General features: G+C 36.5%; 1 protein-coding gene across 1 annotated transcript; it reads left to right on the top strand.

Annotated features, from left to right (window-relative positions):
* The first annotated feature begins 45 nt into the window (after positions 1–45).
* LOC137296248 (formylglycine-generating enzyme-like) lies at positions 46–23752 on the top strand. Its single transcript, XM_067827994.1, has 8 exons — positions 46–505; positions 11330–11404; positions 12380–12462; positions 13787–13909; positions 14777–14891; positions 15785–15901; positions 17088–17147; positions 19285–23752. Exons 1-8 carry the CDS (start codon positions 68–70, stop codon positions 19405–19407), a joined length of 1134 nt encoding a protein of 377 aa, XP_067684095.1. The 5' UTR covers positions 46–67; the 3' UTR covers positions 19408–23752.
* Positions 23753–23805: the final 53 nt, after the last annotated feature.

Genomic DNA, 23805 nt, shown 5'->3' with positions numbered 1-23805 from the left:
CTTTCTGGGTTATAATTCGAAACGTCCGGATTATAGACTGTTATCACATGATAACTCCAAACGCAAAATGGCGTCGTCAAGATGGTGTGTGATGTTTCTAACAATCGTTCTTGTGCATTGTATTGTTTCTGTTACTGGCACGTCTGAGACATGTTCTGGCGATGACGGCAGCAAATGTGACAGTGAAGAGAAAAAGGACTGTGGTTGTTCTAAGAGCAGACAACACTCAAAATCAAAGCCATCAAGTGCAGAGGATGTGCAAGCAGACGACGCAAAAAAGAAATATCACCTCCAAAGCAACATCAAGAGTCCATACAAGAGAACAAATGAGATGGTTCCCATACCAGGAGGCACGTTTACAATGGGTACTGACAAACCCGTATTTCAGGCTGATGGTGAAGGGCCTGCAAGGAGGGTCAAGGTTGATGCATTTTATCTTGATAAGTATGAAGTGAGCAACGCAGAGTTCGAACTGTTTGTGAACCAAACTGGATACAAAACCGAGGTAAATACGTCTGAAATTATTGTCTTTAACTCGTCAGGAGGGCGTACATGTGTTCCTCGAATTAGTGGGTGAGAGACTCAGTATATAGTGTTAGCATCCCTGTCAGCAATGTTCCAGCAATATCAGTGCATCTAAAAGGGACTTCAAACATTGTACCCACGTGAGGAATTGAACCAGGGTCTTCAGTGTGACGAGTGAACGCCTTAACCACTATCCTACCCGACTATCCCATTTCCCAAATTGAAGTCACATCTTTTACTTTGTGTATTTCATGAATGGAAAACAAGGACATCACTCAATATTTTCAATATTTCCTTTTTTATTTTTTTCATTTCCATCTTTTCACATTTTCCATCCTCTGTGAACATTCATAGATTAATGTGCATCAGAATTTATGGCAGAATATATTTTGGCTTGTACTTCCGTAGTATTTCACACATTGACATATCACAAAAGTGATAGGCTACGAGAGTTGAAATCCTTCTAAGCCATTTACATTGTACATGTTACAAATATGAATCCTCTTGGAAGACTGGGCCCAAACATATCAACCTGTGGGGGGAGGCGCGGGGGGATGGCCATTAGTGTGTTGATATGAAATTTCACAATAGTTGAGAACTGAATGAAAATCATTCTGGCTATGTTGTGATTCTATGACATTACAGTTCATCCCATAAAAAGTGCAGATCTTGATATGTCTAAACATACTCATAATGCTAACAATCAGTCACTAAACTTTGAATTGACCTACATTTCCATCTCTGTTATAGATTCAACAGATACAATGCAGATGATACTGGCAAAATATACCTGTCAGTTGTCACCTTTATCTTTACCTTTTTTCCCAGAGAAAACAAACATTACCAAAACTGCAAAGAGATACTCAAAAAGTCAACTCTGATAAGTTCAACCAGTGGTGACATCTCCATATTCTCATCAGCCTATGTCAATATCCGTCAACATTCACAATGAGAGCAAGTTTTGTTCTTATTAATTTATTTTTCTAAAAACCGATTCAAATTACTTAATTTCTTCAATATGTCATGGTTTAGAACTTAAAAGTTTATTGCCAAATATATGTCACATTTGGTGAGTAACATGGAAAATTCAGAAATGGCGCTAACTGGCCTTGTTACTTGTTGGGTTCCACTGACGCATTTCTTGTTGATCACATTTCTGGAAAATACGATCGGCAACTGTAAACAAACAGGAAATGTCTGTGAATAGCAAATCTATCACTGAGATAATTTTGTTTCATTATGTTAAGAAACAATGGAGCAAATTGTTAAAAAGCACTTAAAAATGGTGATAACTGGTCTCTAGTTAGTATTGTTGAAAATGTATTAGCAACATATGCATAAAGATGTATGTATTATGTATAATATATCCAATTATCAACACACACACACACACATAAGAAACACAACTATTTCATCAAAACAGGAAACAACTTTGGAACCCTAAATTGATATGTGTTTTTGGCATTAAGCCAAGCCTGATGGTGTTATCAATACTTTTTGTTGGATTTTGGAGGCCCAAGTAAAAAGACATCAATAGAAAGAATCACTAAAACACACCATACCAGTGAACTTGTGGGTATCATGCATGCACTTCTTGTGAAGCTGAACATGCACAAATTGTCACCACCATTGGTGGATATAAGACTGCTCAAAATTGGGGTCTGTCACTCCTTGCTCAACAATGTCATGTTTAACTTAACTTATCTCAACTTTTTTCCCATCTTACTTGACATAAAATACTCTCCACATACAGACATTTGTCATTTAGTGATATTCTTATGAAACTGTCATGGCCATGTAAATAATGGACAGTCATGATAATTCTGTAGATTCCATAATGGATCAAGACTTTCCTTGTATTCAGCTCAACTTGAACTAAGTGTAGGGTCCGGGTAGCACAGTGGTTGAAACTTTTGACCATCACATCAACCACCTTGGTTTATTCTCCGACAGTGGTACAATGTGGACACCTGTTTCTAGTATCCCCAGTTCCAAATGTCCCCAGCCGTGACTTTACTGCATTATTGCTTAAAGTGAGGTTAAGTCAGTACATCAATTTTCCTGTTTTTGATTTGTGCCTGTATTGTAAAAGCCACATTGATCATAATAAAGAGAGATGTGTTCTTATGTAAAATGAAACCTGTTAACATAACCATGTTCACCATACATGTATGGAGAACCTCACTTTTCAACATTCATGTAGTGACAAGGACCCTTGAACTATATTTTATGTCTGTATGATTTAGTTGGAATATGAAAACAGTTCTCCCATAACTTCCCTAGCAATATTCTCCATGAAATGTGGTTAAAGGGGAAAGTCAGTTTTTTTTAGCAGGAGTAATTTGTTACAGTCACTTTTGTAAACATGCACACCATACTGTTATGTAGTTTGGATGATATCTCATTCATGACTAGTGATGTGAGACAAGACAGTAAGAGAACCACTTAAGCAGCTTGGCTATTGACTCTTTATCAAACATAGTGTACGTCCCCTGGCCATAAATGTTGTAAATAACTTGAAGTCAGTCAGTGTAACAGGTAATAAAATATTACTTGACTTGTAAGTATGAAAGCATGCAGAGGTTGTGCTGGTCAAGTGTAGTCAAGCGTGAACAGTGTTTTTTCTTGTTCTTTGCTCAAAAAGCACAACTCATTTATATTGATAAATTAAATTAATGCATGTTGAGCAAATGAATTATAAATGTGTCTCCAACTAACACTTGGATATATCTTACCCTGTATGTGTCACAGTCAGATTGTGAAATCAGTCATTTTGTAGAATGACTAAAAATTTCAGCCATTTCGTGAAATGACTATGAGGGTCAGCCATTTCATGTATTTTTGTGTAACAACAATCAATAATTGCTTCCATCATAATATAATTTTACCAATTTCATTTCATTTATATGTGGTGAACAGGGGTTTGTGAGGTGTGGTTGCTCTGGACACAGCAAGTGTCAAACAAATACGTGTAAGGCTTTAAAGTCAAGCTGAAGTGCAACAGTCGCTGCCACAATAGTGTTAACTGTTAGTGACAATAAGTTATGTTGAAACTGTGATCCACTTTTGTAGATTAAGTTATTATGTGACACTTCATGAAATGACTGAAGTAAACTGATTGTTACACAAAATGACTCAAAATGGCACATTCTCATAGTGATTTCATGAAACGACTGATTTGCAATCTGACTGTAACATATATGTGCATTTATCTTATCTGTAAAATATATTTTAAACATTTGAGAAAATATTCAGGTATATGACCTTGTGATTGTTCAAGGCATTTATGATTTGCCATCATGTTTATTTCGTGACCTCAAAATTCTGGGCTGTTGTTATCATTAGTTGGTTGTCTGATAAGACATACCATTTCAGATAAGATTCCTCAGTTCTTGCATATACATTTCAAAAGTACTATATTTCCTAAATAAATGTGGGATAGTGTAGGATCTTTTTTTGCAATGTTTTCATGGTGACATGTCTTTTTGTATGTGAAATAGAAAAAACACATCTGCATGTGATGTTACACATTCACTTAAACACATCATAGAGAACTATGAAAGTTTGTAGCTTTGTAAATGTATTTAAATAAAATGAAAATAACGCATTTTGATCTATTTTATATGTTTTTTAAATTGTTTTTAAGTAATGAAAGAAGTAGCAATTTGCAACAAACAGCTCCTGGAAAATATACAATAAATATTGCTGAGTAACTTTCCAAGGGTAATCTTTATGTCTGGCATAAGTCTGGCCTCTCTATCAAAGAGCTAGTAAGTGAATGATAAATATACCATCTACAACTGTTGTGAAACCCGGGTCAAGTAAAATGTCTTCAGACATGTAAACTTTGCTGAAAGACTTCCATGTACATGTATCCTATCTGAAATCAACTGGAAATGACTTCAAGTGGCAATAGTGATGATATTAAGCTAATGGACACAAAGGTTTATGGCACATTGTAGAGTTATCTGCGACATACAAAGATATCACACTGTTGCTTGATGCATGTAACTCACAGTCTGCATGCTAAATGCTAGTCCTAAATGCTTAAAGCTGTACATCAAAGCAAGTTTGGGCAGTGTAGGAATTAAGAACAAATGTGTATGACATAAACTTCGACTTTATCTATCTAAAGTATTCACTGTAAAATCATTGGAAGCCTAAACGTAGTGCATGCAGAACAATATTTTTGTAATTTATCATGTATTATGGACCTATGGCCTTTTTACAGAATAAATTGGCCTGTGTGTCATTTTCCATACAAACGTCCTTAGCAACTGTAGAATAAAAGACTTTTACGCATTCTGCAGAGATGTTAGAATTTCATCTACGTGGGGATGTCAATAAGTTTTGAGCCTTGAGCATTTTTCATACCCAGGTGTCACAGCCTATGGTACGACATTGAACCTTGGGGTGTAGCTGATGTGATATATAAGTTTTGGTATCCTACTCTCAGAAGTTATCAAACAGCTCACATTGACAGAAAATGAATAAAATTGAGTATAGAGCAGTAATTAAGTTTTTAGTTCTTGAAGGAAACTCAGTGAAGAACATTGAAGAAAGGCTTTCAGCAGTTTATGGGAAGTCTTCCCCTTCATCTGCTATCATCAAACGATGGGTCAATGAATTTAAGCATGGTAGAGAGAGTCTTGAAGATGACCACCGTCCAGGTCGCCCAACAACAAGCACTAGTCAGGAAAACATTGACAGAGTGCATAGACTTGTGCTGGAAAATTGTCGAATCACTCTCAACGAGTTAGAGGAGACCACAGGCATTTCACACGGATCCATCGAGACAATTCTTCATAAACATCTTGTCATGTCTAAGTTGTGCGCAAGATGGGTGCCAAGAATCCATTCAGATGAAATGAAGCAAACAAGGGTACCCATAAGCAACTCCATGCTAACCAGATACAACAAGAATCCAGAAGATTTTCACTTTGGGCTAGTAACCTGTGATGAAACCTGGATCCACCACTATGATCCTGAGAGCAAACAAGAATCCATGGAATGGAAACATGTCACTTCTCCCAGGACCAAAAAGTTCAAAGCCTCCAGATCAGTGCAGAAGGTAATGGCGACAGTCTTCTGGGATAGCAAAGTCGTCATCAAAAAAGATTACTTACAAAAACGGAAGATCAATGAATGGGGAATATTACGCTAACTTGTTGAGGCAAGTGTGACATTCAGTCAAGGAGAAGCGCTGGGGCAAGATCAGACGTGGTATTCTTCTACATCAAGACAATGCTCCAGTACACACCTCTCGCGTTGCAGCCGCTGCTGTCCAGGAATGCGGGTACGAAATCATCCCCCCTACTCTCCAGACCTGGCACCAAGTGATTACCATCTGATCCCAAATCTCAAGAAACACTTGCGTGGTCATAGATTTCAGGATGATAATGAGCATATTGCTGCTACTGAGGCTTGGTTTGAGGACCAAAATGGCACCTTCTACAGAGATGGCATCAGCGCCTAGCAGAAAAGATGGAACAAGTGTCTTGACTCACAAGGGGACTATGTTGAAAAATAAATGTGGTTCACACCAATATTTTGTGTTTTTCTATGCAAGGCGCAAAACTTATTGACATCCCCTCGTAATATTCAATATCCTAAACTGACCTGTTGTTAGAAAATTTGGGAAAGGTCTAAAAAATGAGCTTGTTACTAGCAGCAGCTTGATAACATAGAAAACAGACCATGACGATGACATAGATCTTCCATACAAAACAGCCTAAGTAATAGTGGGATATAATGTATAATCCCCACAATAACAATTGTGATAATGATCTAGACAGTGTACTGATATTATAGCATAGTATATACCAGTATTGCCATCTGGTATATATACATCCACAGATCTATTGATTTTGACAAATAATGCTTGGCTAAGTGGGAAAGGTTTCATTTGCTGCTGCAAGCTGTTGCTGTTTGATTTTATCAAATATTAATGGTGAGAGATAAACAGTTTAGGTTTTGAATTTGCGGTGTTGAGTATTTCATGCTAAAATTATGATATTTGTATTATTTCCTGGGACCATATATTGAATAATACAATAGTTTCAGTTGTGGTTTTCGTAATTACATTTATCAATAAAAGATAACCACTGATGTGTATTGAGTGGTGACTGTTATAACATGATAGTAACAATTCCACAATATCCACACCGACAACACTGATTCAATTCTCCTCCTGGGTACAATGTGTGGAGCCAATATCTGGTGTGCCATGGAATATTGCTAAAAACTGTCAAACCAAACTGACTCACTCACCCCACTCTTATCTCTTATATCATCCTGTAAGTGATGAATTAGACAGAATTAAAGACCTGGGTACAATGTGTGAAGCCAATATCTGGTGTCCCCTGCCATGGAATATTGCTAAAAACTGTCAAACCAAACTGACTCACTCACCCCACTCTTATCTCTTATATCATCCTGTAAGTGATGAATTAGACAGAATTAAAGGGGCACTGATGCGGAGCAATTTCCGTGGACTGGTGTAAACTTTTGTTATTGTTTTTCTCCCGTGAGTACCCGGATGATATCCCAGAATTCGTGACTGGTTCGTGACCTCTGCTGCGCATTCCGTAAGCGCAATTGATAGTTTAGTTATAGACAGATCAACTTAGGTGAAGTCATTTTTACTTCATTACAAATGTATTATGAAACCAAATGAAACACTTTGAAGATTAATCATCTGCCAGTGGTAGAAATGGTAAAAAAACTATTAGGACAGAAAAATAACGAAGCCAATGTACGTCTCTATATTTTGTCTGATAAACCTAATTAGTTTATAGTCATATTTGTATGATTCTGAAAATTAATAAAAGAACACACGATCTGCTTATACTCATAGTAAATTTCTAACACAAAAGCAACATTTATACATTGTATAGTTTGCCAATGTGGATCCTATTTCACACACATACGCGATCTAGTGTGTGTTTTCTGCCATACAGATTCTGCTGAATGCTACAACAAACAAATTAAAACAAAATGCAAATAATGAATGTAAAACAGACTAATTTTATAGCAATAATGTCAGGCTACTACCTTGTTCAGGAATGTATCCATCAATATCCACGTAAAAGAAATCGTATTCCATTCATCTGCAGCTGGTAAATAATCCTGCTCTGTGTCGCGTGTCTTACAACTGTCTAGTTTGCGAAAAAGTAACACATCGTTTCACGTCTTTCGATGGTGAAAACCAGATAAACCTCTCATTGGTCTCCCAAGATAGCACACCTGGCAACTAATTGTATGATGTCCACTATTCTAAGTAATTTAGTTAACCAATAATGAGCAATCAATCAATCAACGCAAGGGTGGTTAATTCTTTGAAGGGAGGATGTTGTTTTTGCACTCACTCTTTACGACAGGGTGTAGTCATCTACACACACTGCCTTTTGACAAATCCGCTAGAAGATACAAGTAATTAATCAATCAATGTGTTATCGGTTAATCCTTTGATCGATGTTTGTTTTTGTAACTCAGCTGATAAACCCTCTTGCATCACTTACATGCACATATTACATAACATGCAAATACATTTGCCATTACAGACCTTAATTTATAATGCTGAGTATTTACTCCAGACAGGTGAAATGCCAAATTTGAACCTTTGTTGTGTAACCGAAGTGGTGTTACTACTAATTACACCTGTTATAAATTCACTAATTGACAATCCAGAGAATGATGACAAATAACAGGTGTAGGTTTACACCATCAAACGCGAGCTACAGCAAGGAAGATGTAATCTCTGTGTCGCACGCAGCCTGAAAATACTTATGGGACAAAACTGTTTTGAGGATACCAACAGAATTTCGTTACATAAGGAATACACACAGGCATTTGCTGTGTACTTGGGAAAATAGGTGAAATAAGGGGTTTTTTACGTAAGAAAATTTTCAGATTTCTCTACCAAAGGCAAAGTCATCGTTTTTTGTTTGTTTACGAATTCAAATAAATCAACTGTGTGTTTTTATTAGCATAAATAATAAACCATTGTAGCTACCATAGCTACCAAAATTTACGTATGATACTTGCTATCACAGCTGAACCAACACTCAAAACTACCTATATATAAAGCTTTGCAATCTTCCGTACTGAAACAAATGGCTTGCTATGTGCCTGTAGACATCATATTTTCATGTAACATGATTAAATATCGAGGCTAAAAACACAGAAATAGGATCAAATTGGATCAGTATACGTAACTATACCATCCAAGCATCCGAAAAGAACTACACTGCTGGGATATTTGGTTACGATCAGACAAGGAATACCATGGATATTTTTAAACAAATGGCATATGATGGGCATCCGGCCTCCTGACTGTTTAGGTGAAGAAATTCTGCTAATATGGACAGGAGCCCAGTTCCTTTGTCCGTCACGGTCGAAGGAGCGGGCGCTGACCAATTTGCGGTTTGGTTTCGTAATTAGACCCTTGGCGAGAAACATTATTTGCTCCGCATCAGTGCCCCTTTAAAGACCTGGGTACAATGTGTGAATCCAATATCTGGTGTCCCCTGCCATGGAATATTGCTAAAAACTGTCAAACCAAACTGACTCACTCACCCCACTCTTATCTCTTATATCATCCTGTAAGTGATGAATTAGACAGAATTAAAGACCTGGGTACAATGTGTGAAGCCAATATCTGGTGTCCCCTGCTATGGATTATTGCTAAAAACTGTCAAACCAAACTGACTCACTCACCCCACTCTTATCTCTTATATCATCCTGTAAGTGATGAATTAGACAGAATTAAAGACCTGGGTACAATGTGTGAAGCCAATATCTGGTGTCCCCTGCCATGGAATATTGCTAAAAACTGTCAAACCAAACTGACTCACTCACCCCACTCTTATCTCTTATATCATCCTGTAAGTGATGAATTAGACAGAATTAAAGACCTGGGTACAATGTGTGAATCCAATATCTGGTGTCCCCTGCCATGGAATATTGCTGAAAACTATGTCAAACTGTCAAACCAAACTCTTTTTGCATTTTCATCAAAAGGATATAGTCAGAGAATGTGTTGTTCTACTGTTAACAGCTGCATGCTATTGACTGTTCTTACTTCCCAGGTTTTACTGGCAATAATGAGGACATTGAGAAATACTGACTATGCATCATTCCTAGATAATACATATGTACATACATTAATTAAAATCAATTCAATACTGTTCTGATAAAAATTGTACATGACGTTTTGTACAGATATCAGAACAGCTGTAGAAGAATATGAAAATTTACTTCTGGCATAGATGATGTTTAGATAATACATGTATATGCCTGGAACATCAGTGCCCTACAACAGCTCTTGTACCTCCTATACTGTAGTATACCAGTAGACTTAGGTCAGATGTAGCGCTATGACAGCCTTGTGCAACAGGACCCAAATCCCTCTATAATTGTTGTACTTCCTATACTGTAACATACTGCTAGACTTACAACAGTCATAGGTATGATAGCTTTGACCAAGGTGACCCAGAATCCCTCTAAAAGTGTTGTACTTCCTATACTGTAACATACTAGTAGACTAAGAACAGATGTAGCACTATGATAGCGTTGTGCAATGGGACCCAAATCCCTCTACAAGTGTTGTACCTCCTATATTGTAACATACCAGTAGACTTACAACAGTTGTAGCTACGATAACTTTGAGTAACATGACCCAGAATCTGTCTACAACTGTTGTACCTCCAATACTGTAACATACCGGTAGACTTACAGCAGTCATGGCTACGACAGTTTTGAGTAACAGGGCCTAGAATCCTGAGTATAGACATATGCATCTGTATTTTGGTGATAGACACAGAGCTGGTGATTGACTTTTGTTTTGCTTAGTCTTGAATGTATATATGTAATATGCAGAATAAACTACATGTAATACTTTTAGTACCTTTGATCCACTGTATTCACCAAATATCCTGGACTTTGTCAATAAACTTGTTAAAGTGAAATATGTATAGACAATTTTTCAAGAAAGTTTTATCAAATCACTTTGTTAGAAATGTTTGTAACATGGATAATTCTTTGTATTCACCAAACATACTGGACTTTGACAATAAACATGCTACAGTAAAGTATGTAAAGAAGATTTTTCCAAGAAATTCACATGACTCAGCTCTTTAAAAATATTTGGATGCGCTCATCTCATACCAGATTGTTAAGTACATGAGCATTTTGATTACTAGTATTTCAGTTCTCTTGGCAAGTGTCCGTAAATGAATATGTATGAATCTATGGGTTGATTTAATAACAAATGAGCAAAAGGTGCAAAAAATATGTAGAAAAATTTGTTTTTTTAAAAGAAACTGGAATCAGTATAAAATCTACAGATTAACATATTTCTTAACTTATCAATACAGGGTTCAAGCGTAACTTTTTATCCTGATTTTTTTTTTGTGGTTACCCCTTACAACATGTGCAGATTCCCCTGACTAAGCTAATTTATTTGTATTGAAAGAACTGTAGACATTTCTTAAGTGAAACCCATCTCCATGTTTGCTGATATATAAATATAGAGTGAGTGAGTGTGTGAGTGACCACATGATTTAATACAGTTTCAGTTTTGATCTTTCTTCTTAAACTGAAAGGAAGGAGCTGAAATGAACCCACATGTTGCTGAATTCTTACAGTATTCTTAACAATTGTAAACATTTTCTGTTTCAAATTTCAGGTGAACTTTAGAAATGAAAGTATTTATGTTAATTCTTAATTATGATTAGTGTTTTGATATTATACCCTGTGCCTTTGGCTTCATCGTACATAATTTAAGACATTTATGTTGTTTCAGGCAGAGGGTTTTGGTAATTCTTTTGTAATGGACAAATATCTCAGCGAGGAAGAACTTGGAAAGATTACACAAGCTGTAAGTATGAACTATGTAGAAGTTACATGGTTTAGGAGATCAGCATCTTTCCACAGATGACTTATCATTGAGGGGATAATGAGATCTGTGTCTTTAACAGATAAGTAGAGGGGTAATTTGATTGATGTCTTCAGGTCCTAAATTATCAATGCTGGATGTTTCAGGTGTAAACAAACCTCATTGTATGCATTTTTAAAAAATATAAAACAAAAGGAGAATTATATCTTTGTGTCAATGAAAGTAAGAGTAGATACCAGTCAAATTACAGTTTACAGACCCTTGTGTCTTTTATGATAAAATGATAAAAGATCTGTCAATCCAAGAGCTGATATGCAAGTAGTTTGATAAGATGTCAGTATACAGTTGAAGCCCTCTAAACAGGCAATCATTTCGATCCGGCAAAAAATGCCTGTATTAAGGGTGTGCCAGTTTAGAGGACCTGAGAATGAGCCTCCTTGTGCTGTAGAAAATACGACTGAACAACATGTCGTTTGTCATCATATTCTTTATTCATCAATGTAGCCCGCTTGACTGGTCTAGACATCTTGATAAGGTGAGTGACTGATTTGTGGCACAACAGTTAATCCACTGTGTCATTAATACACGTTCAGTCAATCAACAGGAGAGCCAGGATCCCGATTGCCAGTTTAGAGAGCGTTAATTACTGTACAAACAGCCAACTGGGCAGTTTTTGTAGTGCTGAAATATGGAATAGACTGACGCCGGATTAGAAGGTGTGAAAATGATCATAAATCAGGTAGCTTTTGCCAGGACCAAATTCTAGTGCCAGCTTTGAGAGCATTCCGGATTGAAAGGCTTCCACTGTATTGATAAATGAGAAATGGACGCTGTTTCACAAGGCTGTTGTAGCGCTTCGACTGTTATAAGCATATGTTACAGAATAGGAGGTAGTTGTAGCTCTATGATAGCTTTGTGAAAGAAGGCCTTGATCTCTATGTATGACCATATGTACAGGTTGCAGCGGCTCCCTGGTGGCTGCCAGTAGAAGGCTGTGACTGGAGGCATCCTGAAGGACCGAAAACATCTATAAAGGATCGGTAATGCTTTTCTCAGTACTTCTTGAAAAATGATGTTCATGAATATGATAATGATACTATTAATAAAATAAAAATGTATAAAAATGAAAATAGCACAGGATCTATTCATGCAAGTATCTATTTCTATTTGAAACATACCATTGTTTGTAGACTGACTGCAGTGTTACTTTATTTGCATCTGGAGCTGCGTTTCCACACACCTGTGGGATAGCAGTCCATACTGACACAGCTCATTTGACAACTTTCATCAGCTGATTCCAAATTGAAATGCAATGGTTTAATCCAGAAACCAGTTGTTCAGAACTGAATTATGAATTCTTTCAAACATTTGTAGTAACTTCCACATTTTACTGGCACTTCAGTCACTTTGTGGCACTTACACTTAGAGCAGATGCAACATTCTATCCAAAGGACTAATAAATATTACTTGAAGCCTTGATGAAGATTCCAATTTGACCCAGTCCTGTTAGTCACTTCATACAATGAGGACTGCTGAGGCCAAAGGAAAAATAACGTTGTGGTTCCAATTATACCTTTTGAAAACTTAGTGTAGGTAGGTAGAAATGTTTCTTGTTTTTTTTCACATTTTTGGGGCATTTTTTGTAAAGTAAAGTGCAAACAAATAACACATTTATCAGGCTTGCAGTCATCATGTCAACTTTCTCTATCAGAATGACCGATATTCTTTGGTGCAAAGAAAAAACAATAGCATATGAAAGCTTATATTATTGATGCCACTTAAAAAAAATAAGGTTGGCACCAAAGTTTTGGTTGGGTAATCAGAACCACAACATTTGTGTTTTAAACCTGAAGACCTATTCTGACCCATTCTCTTCCCACAGTGGTTACTTGTCACATCTTCCTACGTAACCTCTGTTCTAATATGACCCTTTCATGGTGCGAGTGTTCAAGACTCATGATTGGAGGCAGTCAGATTTAGTAGTGCAATCAGCTACCTTGTTTCAAAAGCGATCGTTCGAAAGATCTCGTTAATTTCCGGATGCATCGTGAAAACTAGAACCTCTTCCCGAGCGCGATACACAAATGTTTCTTCTAGACAGAACTCAGTCATGTTATTTTTGTTTCTCCACATTGTGTGCATTTGTCAAGTTGAATCCAAGTTGATGTAACACATGTTCTGATTGGACAGAAAAAAGGGAGATAAATCTGCTGCCGTATTAGAACAGAGGTTCGTAGGAAGATATGACAAGTAAGCTCTGTCAAGAGAATGATTCTGACCCGGTTTTCACACATCAGAGTTTTGTTGGAGAAGGTATCATGCTATGCCACTATATTTATTAGTAGTTTTGTATCTGTGTCCCAGGATGGATCACCCTGTGATGCATGTGTCCTGGAATGATGCGGTGGCCTACTGTACATGGGCCGGAAAGAGACTTCCTACAGAGGCCGAGTTTGAGTTTGCGTGTAGAGGTGAACTTGAGAATAGGTCAGTTGTTCAGCATTACCATCAAAGCAATATTTCATAGTTGAACTTACAACATTATTTTATCATCAGTCCCATTTTGGCATTTTGGCCATTTTTAACATGAGGGTGCTGGCATTATATGGTAGGAGAGGCTGGAGTAATGCTGGTTCCAGATATTCCCTATAACGGTGATGTTTACCTGTAAACATGAGCAGGTAGAACTGGGATCTTCCAGTGTATAGTGAGTGAGTGTAATTTTATGCCACACTCAGCAAAATTCTAGTTATATGCTGGCAATATGTAAATAATCAAATCTCGTCCAAACAATCCAGTGATCAGCATCATGAACATCGTTCTGTGCAATTCAGATGACATCTGTCAACCCAGTCAGCGAGCCTGACCTCTTACGACAAGCATGGGTTACTTAATATCAGTTCTGACTGGTATCTTCTTGGGTTGATAACCTGGAAAAATGATCAGGTAGAATTGGGATTCAGATCTTTGAGCACAGATTTCTGGCATGTCCAAGGGATGCAACTCTCCATAACAAAGTGCAGCACCTTTGACACTGAGGCCATCCATGCTCTGCTATATGAAAACTTGAAGAGCTTAGAAACCAAACCAAGCCATAGTTGGTAAATAAGCTAATAATGAATGCTGGTTCCCTGAGACTGCCTTTACAAAACAGTAGTAATAACCTGTTTTTTATCATCTCAGGCTAATGTTTTTAAAACTTCATAATTAGATGAGATAAGTCATGAGGAGGAAGTTCTTTTTGTATCAAAAAACGGCCTCAAAATGAACATTGATACAAGATACGGTATTCATACTGTGCCACTGATCGTTAGCGAAGCTTCACAGGTTACACTCCATTCTGTGTCACTTCAGGTTATTCCCATGGGGTAATAAGATGATGCCGAGGAATGAACACTGGATGAACATCTGGCAAGGGGAATTCCCGAAGACGAACACCAGGGAAGACGGCTACTTTGGTACATGTCCTGTAAGTGCTCTATATCTTCATGTAAGAGGCATGTTTGTCATACCTAGAGTTTGAGAAGTTTGATGGGAGTTTGCCTTATGTATGGAGTAAAAGATCTTACTGTTTTTTCGAGGATCGTTGGCGATGTCAACTGTCATCTGATAGCCACTGATGTTGTTTGTGAAAATTTATATTTTATTCAAAATATCTGTCAATCTTGACACATTCAACATTTCTTTATATTGGTAGGACAAACTCAGGTAGAGACAAGCTTCTTTACATGGACTGTGAATTTCCTGTAATCCTGTCATCTGCAAAAGCTTTTAGTGCAACAAATGTTGGACTCCGTGCTTCCAGACCCAGACAGTGATTTTCTATCCATTCCCTATTGCTCGCTTTGAGAGTTGGCACGATTGCCCGAAAGGCTTACTTACTAACAGTCAGGAGTTAATGCTTACTGGACAACTGATTATTGTGTTTACTGCTGTCTCTCAGCAGTCATTTGATGTATGTCTTTGTTAATTGCTTTTCAGAAGATACCCCACACGTACAATTTGGCAGTGAAGACATGCAATTATGAGTTAGCAGTGAATACATCTGACAATATATAATGTGATGTCATGATTCTGTGGTCAGGGCATGAGCATGGCTAGTCAACTTGCAAAACGTCAATGTGTGACTGCAGCCAAAAGAGTCAGATTACAATTATAAAGAAAGTAATCCTGGTACCATTTTGGACCCAAAGAATAAATTTTCATTGTGCAACTCCGAAGTGTGTGTCTTGGTAAATTCAAACTGAAGGACAACTCGCTATCTGGACCATTTTCAGATGTAAGCAAAACGTCCATGTAAACAGGGTTCAACTGTAATCTATATGTATATTGATGTTCCTGTAATGGAATGTTGTATTGCAGGTGACAGCATTCCCAGATCAGAACAAGTTTGGTTTAAAGAACATCATCGGCAATGTGTGGGAATGGACAAGTGACTGGTGGGAGACTAAGCATACAAAAGACTTAAAGGATAATCCGGTGAGTTACTGCCTCATCTTTATTTTGTTCATTGTCAGTTAAGGTATTCCAGCCTTACATGTTTGGGTGTCTGTTTCAATTCAGACATTTAAGAGATGTTAGCTGCCTTGCTAGATCATGACAGTTATTTGGAAAAACTCCAACAATAGGCTCAAATATATACAGCTACCATATTGCCTGCCTTACCAAAACTTGATCCTAACTCCAAGCATAGTTCTAGGGCTGGCATGAGTAGGAAAAAAAACGGAGTCAGCTACCATCATGTCCTTACCCGAATAGGAATCAAGTACACGGAAATGTGAAAAATAAAGTGTTTCTGTCAATTTCTGAATATTCAGTCATGATTTGACAAATATTATGGAAAACTTGAAAGGGTGGCATTAAAACATCAAAACTGATCTCAGCCAATTTAATTTACGTTTGTTTATCCAATTTAAAGAGTAACACCAGTACTTACATTCCTCATTAAAGATAACCTTCAATACTCAGACAATACCAGTGACTGAAATGTGTGCTATATCAGTTATGAAAATGACAAGCCACTATCTGCTGTTGTCATTCCAGAGTTCTCTCCCTTTGCTAATACGTTATTCCTTGAAATAGGACTGAATTACAGCAGTACCCAACCTGGATTCAAGAACCTGAGTACCTGTCCCAGCCCTTAATAGTTCACCTTTAATGTCATAAATGTCTTGTCCAAATGCATGTGCCCACATGTGTCTGCCATGTGATTCCACTTTACTAATAACTTCTCTCCCTACCAACTAGGGGTAGAACATAGCCAACATCGACTTCACACTATGTACCACATGTTTCTTTGTCTACAATAAAACAGGGCCATTGCTTGTCAACCAGATTGTCTTCACTTCAAGCTTTAATCCTTTTTGACATTTTACATGTTGCCTGGAAATTCTTAGGAGATACAACTGCCCAACAGTCCTAAGTACAATCATTTCTATCTGAAAGAAGCCCTCATAAAATATCTGAATATATTGATGTTATACATTACCAACTTGTATCTGGTCATCGATAGTTGTACAAGGTACTGAGTGACATGAATGAAAAAGTAAATATCCAATGCAGTGGTGAAACACCCATGCTGCATTTGTTGCAGCCCTTTGGATGCTGCTTTCTGTGGGTAACCATGGCAATGCGATGTGACAATGTACAGTATGGTTTGTTACAGAAAGGACCAAGCAAAGGAGTTGACAAAGTGAAAAAAGGGGGTTCATTCCAGTGTCATGAGGTGAGTCCTCCTTGGTTGGAATAGTCAGGGTCAGGGATTACCTGATGAATGCATGGCATTTTTCTAATTAACAACTTCTTTTGTTGTGTGTGAAGCATTTATTCATTCATTCATGAGTTTACGTTTCCAATATTCCAGCAATGTTATTCAGGGGACACCAGGAATGGACTACATTTTTACCCATGTTGGGAATGAAAACTGGGTCTTCGGTGTGATGAATGAACACTTTAATCACTAGGCTGCCCTATCGCCACCTTAAAGATCACATGCATGTAAAATACAACTTTGCAGATGCTGATTCCTTCTGGTATGGCCTTATAGTAACAAATGATAAAAAATGCAAAGTCAACTTATAAAGTCAACTTAAATAATGTGATTTAAGAGACCCCGCGAAATCAGAGTTCAGATGATTCACCAAATTTCCTCAAGTGCTGGGGAAAAAAGTAGAGCCCATAGCGCATGTGCAGTGATTAAATTCGCACAGCTTGAACTTGTGTCTGCAGTAATAAAAATACACTGGTCCCATACCTGCAGATGTGCAAACCAAGTTTTGAAGAATGCTAATTTCATTGTTAAGAATTGCTGAATGTGAAACCGGAAATGTTTTAATTCATGTGTATGGAAACATAGCAGACTCTGTCAAGGACAAAAGTCAGTGTCTGTTTTATTGACACTTGTGTGTCTGCCTGTCTACTTATGGCAGTATACAACTTCAGTCATTGACCACATGCAATTTGAAGTTAACATCTATCAAGGCTATTCATCATGAACAAAATGCATTGATTTATGACTCTTGCACCTGGGTTCTGTCTCTGTCACATTACGTAATTACACAGAGGCAGGTGCTATACCTGTACACAGGGCATTTTATTATGTCTGTGGGTTGCAAACAAACTGGATTAGTTTTTCTTGGATGACTGGATCAGATGGGAACCGATGCAAACTCAGATTGTCAGTTTCCAGTTCTGCTTTGTACTTGGTCAAACAACAGTTTCCAGCCATGTAGTAGTTCACCATTTCAGGATTTGTTGATTGGATAGTATGCAAATGCAGAGAGCATGTATTCACAAGACCCAACATCTCTATATACATTATTTATGGATAACCATTTCTTATACTGTATATGATGCAACGTTTCTGTATGGATTCTTATACTATTATCACTCTTTAGTGACAATGGTATATGAATCCATAGCGAAACGTCGCATCATATACAATAAATGAAGTTGTTATCCATAAAAAATCTTACTTTCTAATTACTCATCATACTTCTAACATGCCAATCAAACAGCTTATCTCACACACAATGAGCCCTCAGGGTGTTGGCAAATGACCCAGCCAATTAAAAGTCATGGGGGTGCGGTCTCCTGGGTGCTTCGTTTTGAGGGAAGTAAGCCTAAGTAGAAAATATTGTGCTTTTGATTGTATTCTTATAATGTTGTTTATTTGTTTTTTCAGCCATGTATGTTATATGTCATGAATATGTGATAATAATGTTTTACTTATGTTTGTTTTCTTTGTTACATGTGACCTTCAATGACTGAATGAAAAGTAGCTCTGAAAAACTGTGAAAAAGAATAATGCTATCGATGAAAAGAGTGTCATATATTCATGTTGTTCAAAATTGCCTATCTAAGACTTTCATCCAAGCAGTGTTATGAAAACAAGATAAAAGTATATACAGTCAACTATTTAATCACTACCAGGCCTATCCCTTCAGACTGTTTTGAACAGTCTTTGGCGCAGATCATTTGATATTTTTCATTTTAAATGAGTGAGTGAGTGATCGTGCCTGACCATCCAATCCCGTTAGTTGCCTCTAATGACAAGCAGTCGCCTTTTGTGGCAAACATGGGTTGCTGAAGGACTAATCTACCCAGACCTTCATGGATTTTTCATTTTTTTAATGAGTTAGTGAGTCAAGATTTTTAGTCACATCGGCATTATTTCAGCCATTTCGTGGCTAAAACAAGTTAAACATTGGATAAGTACATACACTTCAGATTAATTTTAGTTGATTTTAGGTTGAACTTGGGGGTATTTTGGTTTGGTCTGCTTTCCTTTTCATATTATTGTGTTATAGTTTGTGAGAGATTGTTACATGAATAACATTAGATTTCCCTGTATCTGTTTTCAGTCCTACTGTTATCGGTACCGATGTGTAGCCAGAAGTCAGAATACGCCTGATAGCTCCGCAGCAAATCTGGGATTCCGATGTGCCGCAAACAAACTGCCCAGCTATTTGAAAGATGCAAAATAATTCATCCCTTGCTCAACAATATATCATTTGAAACTTTTATATTCTCTAATGATTACTTTTGTTTGTAAAGATGGCTTGGTTATGGTTTTCAGGGATCACTTCAAGTACAGGCGTACCAACATTCATCATGCTACCATCATACTGAAAAATTATTCATTATAAGTAGTTAATTCTTTGTTTCTAATTAAACCTCTTGTATGTATTTAATACAGTAAACTATGTTTATAACAAACATGTTTATAACAAACTAACAGATACAGCGAACTGTTTTGCTGTTCCCGGCCCCTGTTAGTTTAGTCAAAGTGTTTTTAAGAAACTACACGTGAAACGGCCAATGATTAGTGGTCTCTGTAAGTTTGTTTTAAGTACAGTTTATTGTAAATTGATTACACACATAGAAAAAAAACAGCTGATAATAACACATCAGAACTGTATACTGGATGTCCCCTATTAGATGCTCAGTCTACACATGCCTGTAGGTGCTAATACACAAAGGTCAATGGTTCAAGTAACAGGGGCATCCATTGGAGAAAATATGGTACATTGGATATTAGATTTTTATTGTGATGAAAATGTTTTGGATGAAGTTATCTCCTTGATTAATTATGAGAGGTTAGAAATCCCATGATAATATTTTTATGACTTAGAAGAACTTATTTATTTCTCTCTATATTTTTATCACAAGTCCAAATTTTTAAGAAGACCAAAGTAATGTTCTGTAAACTAATGTGAAATCCATTCTGGAAATCCTGCAAGTGTTATCAACAATACATGGTTTCAACTCTGTCAGTATTGTTTGAGTGATGTGCTGGAAACAAAAACTCATGCAAGATTATTGGAGATTTGTGGAAGATTTTGTACATGAGTAGACAGATTGTGATCACACACCACTACACGTGTCCCAAAGTGAGTTAACTTTTACACAGCTTTTGGCAATATTTCAGCAATACATTATCACCTGGGCTTCTCACATTGTACCCATGTGTGGAATCGAACTTGTGCCTTCAGTGTGACAAGCAGACGCTTTAACCACTAGGCTACACCAAAAGTCCTTTGCCAAAAGTGAAAGCTTGGCCCCTTAGTATTCTTTCCTTATTTTCAACTTTTGATTGTGTTGAAGTAGAAATATCTACTTGCACCTTCAGCTTCAACACAATGGTGCTGTATATAATCTTCTACACTTTCATGTCAACAAGTAGTGTTTTATTGCATACATTTTCTACAGTTATTACATATTACTCATATATATTGAGGAGTATATTTGTACAGTTGTTTGATATTAATTATAATTTTATTCTTCATATTCTGTATAAATATTAATGTGAAAACGTATCAGTGCCTTAAAGACATAAACAATATTTATTAGATTTTCATCCATTTTGTTAAAATTATGAGGCAGGAGGTATTTTTTTGTGATATTACTCAACCACTTATATCAAAATTTAATAAATATTTTTTATGGCTCATTGTCATTTATGAGGGAGGAGGGCAATAGGGTAGTGTGAAACATAGGGAGTTGTCTTGCTTGTGTCCAGTCATGGTTGAAGAAGTCCATCTCCATTATATATGGTTAATAATTTTTCATCAATTTGTTTTCTTACATTAGAAGATGCATAATATTAATACCATATTGTCAGCACATTAACCCTCTGTAGTAATATTTTCCATCATAGGAGTGAAAAGTACATCATTCGGGTAAAATTAATATATGATATAATCTGGCTATTATAAATGCTATTAACTGGTATTTATAAATGATATCATCCAGCTTTTATAGATGACACGATCTGGTAGGAGTAAATGATATGACCTGGCTATTATAAATGATATAAGCTGGTAATTATAAATCATATAACATGTTTTCACTAGTCATCAGTAGTGGCATTTGGTCGTGTGAAAAACATTAAGTTTGATCAGATTGAGCATAATTAAAGTAAATGGCACAGAGAAATGTTCACATTTTGTTTCATGAGAGGGAACTGAAGTCCAATTTATATTTTTCCTTGAACTTCTGAACAGCAGAGTTTGCAAAAATAATGTATAGTTTGAAAACTTTTATTTTTTACTTTCCCATCATCAATTCTACATATCAGTTGTGAAAAACATTTTGTACTCAAAGTGTAACATATATGTATAGCGATGCAGTGACAATATATGAACAGCCTGATCCTTGACATCTGATGAAATTAGCTACATTTTTTGGGGAAGTCCTCGTACTTCACTCTTTCTTGCATTGACTCGTAATTGAAGAAGTCCAGCCCCATTAATCATACTCATTACTCGTAGTTAGTTTTCTCAACAGCAACTAAATTTTATTTGCTTGTTCTAGAAGATGCATGACGTAATAATATGACAAACGTCAGCACAACAGCCCATTGTATTCATAGTGTCCGCTATAGAGGAGTTAAAGCATATCATTCTGCTAATTATTAATGATATGATAATTAATAATGATTCTAAAAAATTAATTATAAATGATGTAATCTAGTAATTACAAATGATGAAATCTAGTTATGATGAATGATAATATGTATCTGGTAATTATGAATGATAACATGTTTCACCTAGTCAGTAGTAGTGGCCTTTGTCTTGTGAATAACATTAAGAATTTACAGAAGGGTGTAATCCCAAATATACAATATCGGATTAGCTACATAGACAATGGCTGTGCAATAACAGATGATAAATAGTCTTCCATTGTTCATGTTATACTGTCAACCACACAATGAAATCAAACTATTATTTTTAAATATGGCCGAGTCTTTTTGATATGTATTTATTCTTTACATGTATTCAATCTCATGATGTGAACTTCACATATGTACATTACTGAGAGAAACGTATAAAGAAATGCTGGTGATGAAAACTGGAAAATATTGAAAAAAATGCTTGAATTTTCACGTGTTCCTTTATGTTTCTCTCAGTATACATAAGTTAAATTTGGAGGTTAGTGAGCAGCCTGCTTGATAATGGTGGATCTACAGTTAATATGGGCACAGTTTTGTTGATTTCATTCAATGGTTATTAAAACTGACATGAATTGTTTTCATACATTTAATGTATTTAAGGTCTTGTATCACGCCAGCACAATGTTTCTTTCGTACTGCATTTAGCACTGAAACATTCTGGAGTTTTGGGGTTCTTTATTTCTTCTACAAAACTGTGCATACCATTTTCACACTTTGTACAGTACTGCACTGTATATGTTTTGTGTAGTCCCAACCGAACTGTGCTGTTTACAGACATATCTAACCTCAATGACTTGTTTTATGTGCTTACCAAGACTGGAATTGGGATTCAGTGTTGCTTGCATGATTCTTGGAGATTTGGGGTTAAAAGGTCAATATATGATTGTCGTAAGAAGGTACTTTGTCATGGTGGTCTAGCTTGTTTACTTGATCAGGTATGGACATCTGGGAATGTTGCACATAATATCAGTCAAGGATTTGCCTCGACTGGATTGATTTGTTGGAAATCCATTCTCACAAAGCTAGAATTCTTCTGCATGTGACTTAAATAACAAAAAATCAAACATACACCTTCCTCAGTTTTAACACAAACAAGAGTCATTCTGTCTATGTTTCTCTTTCTTTCGACCATTCTCCCAGCAATGTCAAGTGTTTGTGTAACATATCCTCATACTGCAAACTTGCTTGCTCATCAGAAAGCCACAAGAATGTCTTTTTATGATCTCAAAACTTATCGCTCATGCTGCATTCCATATATCATATCCAGTGGTCACTGAATGATGTAATCATTTGCTGATTATTTTTTTATTGAGAATGAGGTCCTTAAGTGTATATTAGTACAATCTGGATATCATATACGCTATAATGAATTGCTTGATCAGGGTTATAGAATGGGCATATAAATTAATTAATTAATATGACTTTGATCATGAACATCTGTTACATGTATTTGGCAAGGCTGTGAAAAAAAATGTTACTGTGTGTCAGGATACAGTTTTAGTAGCCACCTGTGACCAGCTACAATAAATGATCAGTCTAATCTATGCACATTCTACAAATCAGTCTTGGCACTTAGGTGATGACAACTCAATTTGCTTATGACCATCCTTTTGCTGATGTCTGTTTCTACAATGGGGACTTGGTATATATTGTCAATAACAGATTTATTGAATGTTAAAGTGATGCATCACTGGATACGTATGGTTATAGCATGTCAGAGCTGCTTTCATGAACTGGAATTTACTTAAATTTCACAAGTGGGAAACATCACTACTTTTTCCTTTGTATTTGCCATATATATATGTTGAAATGTCTGTCTTGATTCTCTCAGAGTGATCATGGATGCTAAAAACTGAATAAAAGAAATGGTTGATAAACTGTGTCCTGTTTTCAGTAGGTATGTGAAGATGGGTAAGTGTGGGCTTTGATT

This window comes from Haliotis asinina, chromosome 9 (genome assembly GCF_037392515.1).
Source record: "Haliotis asinina isolate JCU_RB_2024 chromosome 9, JCU_Hal_asi_v2, whole genome shotgun sequence".
Taxonomy (NCBI): Eukaryota; Metazoa; Mollusca; class Gastropoda; order Lepetellida; family Haliotidae; genus Haliotis; species Haliotis asinina.
Note: the sequence above shows the minus strand (reverse complement) of the source record. Positions and strands in the feature narration are given on the sequence as shown.

What these genes read in the sequence shown, in the direction of transcription:
- LOC137296248 (XM_067827994.1), top strand. Translation starts at nt 68, where the DNA reads ATGGCGTCGTCAAGATGGTGTGTGATGTTTCTAACAATCGTTCTTGTG. An exon ending in AAAACATCTATAAAGGATCG is followed by an intron (nt 12,463 to 13,786) that starts GTAATGCTTTTC and finishes TCTGTGTCCCAG; the next exon opens with GATGGATCACCCTGTGATGC. An exon ending in AGAGGTGAACTTGAGAATAG is followed by an intron (nt 13,910 to 14,776) that starts GTCAGTTGTTCA and finishes GTGTCACTTCAG; the next exon opens with GTTATTCCCATGGGGTAATA.